Source organism: Oratosquilla oratoria, chromosome 10 (assembly GCF_046742065.1).
Source record: "Oratosquilla oratoria isolate Oo_2021 chromosome 10, ASM4674206v1, whole genome shotgun sequence".
NCBI lineage: Eukaryota > Metazoa > Arthropoda > Malacostraca > Stomatopoda > Squillidae > Oratosquilla > Oratosquilla oratoria.
In genome coordinates, this window is record NC_134786.1 from 58,619,577 (window position 1) to 58,627,076 (window position 7,500).

At 40.2% G+C, this 7,500-nt stretch overlaps 1 protein-coding gene across 1 annotated transcript; it reads right to left on the reverse strand.

Annotated features, from left to right (window-relative positions):
• Window positions 1–4,431: 4,431 nt before the first annotated feature.
• On the reverse strand, window positions 4,432–4,986 carry LOC143028916 (E3 ubiquitin-protein ligase FANCL-like). The gene has a single exon (XM_076191269.1). The coding sequence runs from the start codon at window positions 4,984–4,986 to the stop codon at window positions 4,432–4,434; it is 555 nt and encodes a 184-aa protein (XP_076047384.1).
• Between the last annotated feature and the right edge of the window lie 2,514 nt (window positions 4,987–7,500).

Genomic DNA, 7,500 nt, shown 5'->3' on the forward strand with positions numbered 1-7,500 from the left:
GCGATGTGTCTGCCGATCAGTTTCACCCATCCACCTCCCCCCAAAATTAAAGGTTGATTTGTTAAAAAAAAAAAAAACGTTATTTTTCATGCACATGAGTAATGAGTTAGTCTTCCAATAGTTTGAAGGAAATCGAACCTGCAAAAACATGGATCTGGAAGTATCAAAAATGGCTCTGGTAATTAAAAAAAAAAAATGGCTCTGGTGAAAGTTAGAAACAGAAAATGAAAAATGGCTCTGGAAAAAAAGTATTTTTTCTCCCTGATATATATTATATATATATATATATATATATATATATATATATATATATATATATATACATATATATATACATATATATATATGTATATATATATACACACCTATATATGCATATGTATATATATATTACATATAAATTACACATATGTATGCATATGTATATATATACATATATATTTATACATACATATGTATATACATACATATATTATATATGTATATATATACATATATATGTATATATATACATAAATATATATATGTATATATATATATATGTATATATACACACACACACACATATATATATATATATACATATATTATGTATATATACATATATATATATGTATATATATATACATATACATATATATATACATACATATATATATATATATATATATATATATATATATATATACATATACATACATACATACATACATACATACATACATACATACATACATACATACATACATACACCAAAGCTTTTTCCCCCTTACAAGAGAGGAAGCCAAAAAGGGAAAGGCATAAAATCATTCCCACCCATTCCATCCCTGAATACACTCCACACCTCTCCACCCTCCCTCTTATCTTAGCACCTCCTGGATGACGGGTCATCCCTGCACCTTGTCCACTGCCATAGGTCAGAAGCAGTGTCGCAAGATACAGCACATCCACAGCAAGGCCGCTTCATTAAATCGGCGACCCCCCTACTCCGTCCCCCGATGCATAAAAGGAGAAGACGGGGAGAAATCCCTTCGGGCTGCGTCAAATTTTGCTCACACATACTACCTCATCCCCCATCCCCCCGCCCATTCCACCTCATGCATCACAACATCATCCATATACAACCATTCTCCATTCACCCCTCTCTTCTGTCCTCTCCCGTCCTTCCTCAACAGACATTCCCCTCTTCCCCAAAGCCCCCTTCACCCCATCCATCAACCTCATCCTAGGACATCCTCTCATGTTCACTCCCTCCACATATGCCTTCCATACCTCTTTTACTAGTCTTTCTTCACTCATTCTTTCCATGTGTCCAAACCATCCTAAAACTTTTTCCTCAACCCTATCTCCCAACTCCCTTTCCACCCCCGTTCTTCTCCTCATCTCCTCATTTCTCACTCTATCTAGCCTAGTAACCCCCATCATACTTCTCAGACACCTCATCTCAAACACATTCAAACTCCTTCTCTCTTCCTCTCTTATGTTCCATGTTTCTGCCCCATACAGTGCTGTTGGCACAATCACTCCTTCATACAGTCTCCTCTTAGCACCCATTCCCAAATGTCTAATTCTCATTACACTCTTCAATACACCAAGGCATTTACTCGCTTCTCTCAATCTACATTGTACCTCCACCCTCACTCCACCTTTTCCTGCCACATTTGCACCCAAGTATCTAAAACTATTCACTTCCTCCAGTCGCTCTCCCTTAATGCTCACTTCCAGTCTAATGCCACTTTCACCTCTTGTACATCTCATCACCTTACTTTTACCCACATTTATCTTTAGCTTTCTTCTATCACATACTCTCCCAAACTCTGTCACCAACTTCCTCAGTCCCTCCTCCGATCCTGCCACAAGCGCAGTGTCGTCAGCAAACAACAGCTGGCTCACCCCCCACTTTTCTCCATTTTTTTTAACCATCTCCAATCCCTGACCCTTGCATTTACCTCTCGCACTACCCCATCCATGTATAAGTTGAACAGCCAGGGCGACATAACGCATCCTTGACGAAGTCCCACCTTTACCTCGACCTACCCACTCTCTCCATTTCTTATCCTGACACAAGCTCTACTACTCTCATAAAAACTCTTGACAGCTCCCAGAAGCTTTCCTCCTATCCCATATATCTGCATAACCTCCCACAGTGCTTTTCTGTCTACCCTATCGTAAGCCTTTTCCAGATCCATAAAAGCCCAAAAAACATTCTTCCCCTTTCCTATAGCTTTCTCACATATTTGTCTTACCACAAAGATCTGATCTACACAACCTCTACCCGACCTAAATCCACACTGTTCCTCACCAATTACTCCCTCTGTTCCTCTCCTAATCCTCTCAATCAAGATCCTCCCATAAGCCTTCCCAACTACACTTAACAAGCTAATCCCTCTGAAACTACTACATTCACACTTGTCCTCTTTTCCCTTGTAAAGTGGAACTATACAGGCACTCCTCCAGTCCTCCGGCACTCTACCCTCTCTCCAGCAAACATTAAATAACCTCACCAGCCAGTCCACCATCACTGTACCTCCTTTTTTTTAGACATTCTGCATGGCATCCATCCAGACCAGGTGCCTTACCTGCTTTCATCATCTTAACAACTGCCTTCACTTCATCCTTCCCTATTTCTCCTCCATTTTCCTCACTCATCATGGTTATTTTCTTAGCATTTCTTACTGCAACTATCTTTCCCTCCCTATCCTCCTTCACATTTAGCAACTCCCTAAAATATTCTGCCCATCTTCCCCTTACTGCCTTCTCTTCCATTATCATCTCTCCATCTGCACCTTTTACCTTTTCTTCTCTACTTGATTCGCCTCCTCTTCCTCTCTTAATTTCTTTTAAAATATCTTTTCATTACTTTCAAAATTTTCAGTCATACTCTTACCCCACTTCACATCTGCTCTCCTCTTTGCCTCCTTTACCTTTTGCTTTACTTCTCTTTTCTTTTCTTTGTACCTCTCATATGACTCCCTCATCCTATTTTGTAACCAATCTGTGAAAGCTCGCTTCTTCTCTTCTACAACCTTCATTGTTTCCTCATCCCACCATTCACTACCCTTTCTTCTATTTCCTCCTGTCCTTCTTGTTCCACACACCATCCTTGCACACTTTGTGACTCCCTCCTTGAACCATCCTCATTCCTCCTCCACACGTAGCTCTACTCTATCCTTCACTTCATCCCACTCCTCCTTCAGCTTCTTCTTGTACTCCTTCTCCTTTTCCTTTTCATTTAAAGAGTTCACTCTTAGCACCTCCCTACCTTTTGTCCCTTTCATCTTTCTCTATCTATCCTCCACTCTAAACATCTCTCCCCTTAGCACACGTACATCCTTAACTCTTCCTATCATAGTCCTATTTACCACTACATAATCCATCAACGCTCTATCTACCACCCTTCCATCCACCACCCTCTCCCATGTGTACTTATGCTTGACTTTCTTCCGAAACACTGTATTTGCTATCATCAACTCTCTAGACACATTTCACCATCAACTCTCCACTACGATTCTTTCCTGGAACTCCACATTTCCCAACCACTCCATCAATTGGACCATTTCCTACCCTAGCATTAAGGTCTCCCAGTACTATTACATTGACATTTCTCCCTAAATCCTCTATGCACTCATTTAAATCTATCCAAAAAGCCTCCCTTTCTTATACACTCTTCTCACTGCCAGGCCCATATGCACTTACAAAGACCAACATCTCCTTTCCCAGTTTCACCTTCATCCACATTATCCTTGAGGAAACCTCCTTCCACTCCACTACACGTTTACCTATCTCTTCACTTACTAGAATAGCCACCCCTTCCCTCCCTCGCCCTCTCTTCACTCCTGATAACCCCCCACTTACACTCCCAAACCTACACTCACCCTTCCCTTTCAACTTAGTTTCACTCAAAACCAACACATCCATCTCTCTTCTCACAAACATACTACCTATCTCTTCCCTTTTACTCTCATCTGTACCACATCCACGCACATTAAAAGACCCAAACCTTAGGGTGCTGGTCGGAAAACTCCCAGACCCTCTTATGCCTTTACTTTTTCGTTTAGGAATGTCCCCTGTGGGGTTACAAGGAGAAGGATGCCTAGTCCCACTCCCCGTTCCTTTCTTCTCGCCTCATACGATCCAAGTGGAAATACTTGGTGGCAGTATTCTTTTCCCCCACCACAGGGAATTCCCCCACAGCAGAAAATGAATACTCAGAGAAATGGTACAGGACAGCAGCAAGGGGTTGGGGGACAGCATAACGGAGGGACAGTCGTAGCATAAAAGTGTCATCATTTCTCTATGAAGAGTTTCCTCTATCATAGACAAAATGATGTGTGGCTCTGGTCCGTAGGGGTGCCCCATATAGACCCTAAAGTATCAACTGCATGCTACTTTGCCACAATAACCAGCAGCCAATACCCTTTCCTTACAGAGCTATGCTGGAATTTTACATGATTTTGCCTTGGTACAATAAGGGCACTCCCCAAATATCAAGTTTATCCTTTGTCTACTGGTTGGCAATCCTCGTAGCCATTCATATAAACACTCCAGATGGAATGACTTATGGCACTGATCACATGTCCTCTCTGGTAATTTGTCTTGCAGATGTAAAGAATAGCACACTACACATTCTCCCCCCCCCCAGTCCTCTTCCTCTTCATCATCACTTCCATCAAGCTGCTTTGAAGACTTCCGTACAACAGTGACACCTAATATGGATTCCAAGTTGTTGACAATACTTCTATCAGTATCCCATTCCTGATATTTCTCTGTGAGTGTGGCTATAAGAGGCCGAGTGGGTTGTGAAGCTCCAAGAAACTGACACTGTGGTAAACTCCGTGGATGTTGCACTGAGACAGCTATCTGAACTGTGACGAAGTTGCTCAGTAATATTCTTCTTTTTGTGCGCTTTCTGGTTGGGTTTATAGGATCTAGGATTCGTGCAGTTTCGTCTAACTCATCAAGCACATTCCATAGTTCTTGATGCATATATATATATATTATATATATATATATATATATATATATATATATATATATATATATATATATATATTGGAAGGAGGCCATTTATGATGCACGCGTTGTTAAAGTCAACAGCTGCGATAGCATTATTATGCTTGTAGAAATGCTTTTCTAAGTTGTACACCAACGTGCGGTCGTCTGGAAGCAGGTTCTTAAGCAGATTGCTGAAGTCCATGGTGTATATCTCTCGGTGTATATACATATATATATATGTATGTATATATATATATATATATATATATATATATATTATATATATATATATATATGAATGCAAGGGTGGTGAGGTAAACACCAGGAACCGTTGCAATATTATTGCAAACGTTTTGTCTTGAAAGGACTTCCTTAGTTTGTGATATTCTGAGAAAGTCCTTTTTAGGACGAAACGTTAGCAATAATACTACAACGGTTCTTGGTGTTTACCTCACCACCCTTCCACTCACACATATATATATGTATATATATACATATATTCATATATATATATATATATATATATATATATATATATAAATATACATATATTTATGTATATATATATGTATGTATATATATATATATATACATATATATGTGTGTATGTGTGCATATATGTATTGGCTGTATGTTATTTTGGCAGAGCAGCATGCAGTTGATATTTTAATGTCTATATGGGGTGCCCCTACGGATAAGAGGCACACATCATTTTTTGTGTGATAGAGGAAAACTGTTAATAGAGAAATGATGACACTTTTATACTACGACTGTCCCTCTGTGATGCTGTCCTCTAACCCCTTGTTGGTGTCCTGTACCATTTCTCTGAATATTCATTTCCTTTTTTCGCCTATCCTGTGGCGGGGGAAGATAATGCTACCACCAAGTCTTTACACTTGAGTCGTAGAAAAAAAAAAAAAAACGGGACGGGGGATGGGATTAGGAGTCCTACTACCTGTAACTCCAAAGGGGACATACCTAAAAAAAAAAAGTAAAGGCATAGGAGGGTCTAGGACTCTTTACAACCAGTACCCTAATGTTTGGGTCTTTTAATCTGCGTGGATGTAGTACAGATGAGAGTATAATGGAAGAGATAGGCAGTATGGTTGCGAGAAGAAAGATGTATGTGCTGGCTTTGAATGAAATTGAAATGAATGGGAGGGGCGATAGTGAGGTTGGGATTGTAGCTGGGAGGTACTCAGGAGTGAAGAGGGGACGAGGGAAAGAAGGGGTGGCTATACTAGTAAGTGAAGATATAAGTAAGCGGGTAGTGGAGTGGAGGGAGGTTTCATCAAGGTTGTGTGGAAGAAGGTGAAGCTGGGAAGGGAGATGTGGGTTTTTGTAAGTGCGTATGGGCCTGTTAGTGAGAAATGCGTAGAGGAAAGGGAGACTTTTTGGGTAGATATGAATGAGTGCATAGAGGGATTAGAAAGAAATGTCAATGTAGTACTACTGGGAGACCTTAATGCTAAGGTAGGAAACGAACCAATAGACGGAGTGATTGGGAAGAATGGAGTTCCAGCTAAAAATCTTAGTGGAGAATTGATGGTGGATATATGTCTTGAAAGAGAGTTGATGAGAGCAAATACATTGTTTAGGAAGAAAGTCAATCATAAGTACACATGGGAGAGGGTAGTGGATGGAAGGGTGGCAGATAGAGCGTCAATGGACTATATAGTGGTGACCAGGAGTATGATAGGAGAGAGAGTGGGGGAATATCAGATCATTTTCTGGAGGAAGGTAAATTGAGAGTGGAGAATAGGTGGAGAGAGAGAAAAAAGGAAGAAGGGAAGGGAGTACTTAGAGTGAACTGGTTAAATAAGAAAGAAAAGGAGAATGAGTATAAGAAGAAGCTGAGAGAGGAGTGGGAGTTAGTGAAGGATAGAGTAGAACTAGGAGTGCAGGAGGAATGGGGATGGTTCAAGGAAGGAGTCATAAGGTGTGCAAAGATGGTGTGTGAAATAAGGAGGGGGCGGGAGGAAATAGAAGGAAGGGTAGTAAGTGGTGGGATGAGGAAGCAAAGAAATGTGTAGAAGAGAAGAAACAGGCATTTATAGATTGGCTATAAATCAGGGCTAGGGAATCGTATGAGAGGTGCAAAGTAAAGAGAAAGGAAGTTAAGCATAAGATAGAGAAAGCAAAGAGGAGAGCAGATGTGAAATGGGGTAAGAGTATGACAGAAAAATTTGAAAGTAATAAAAAGATGTTTTGGAAAGAAATTAAAAAAGGAAGAGGAGGCGAATCAAATAGAGAAGAAAAAGTAAAAGGTCCAGATGGAGAGATGATAATGGAAGAGAAGGCAGTGAAAGGAAGGTGAGCAGAGTATTTTAGGGAGTTGGTAAATATGAAGGAGGATAGGGGTGGGAAAGGTAGTTGCAGTGGAAAGCGCTAAGAAAATGAGTGATGAGTGATGAGTGATGAGGAGAGATGGTAATGGAAGAGAAGGCAGTAAGGGGAAGATGGGTAGAATATTTTGGGGAGTTGCTAAATGTAAAGGAGGATAAG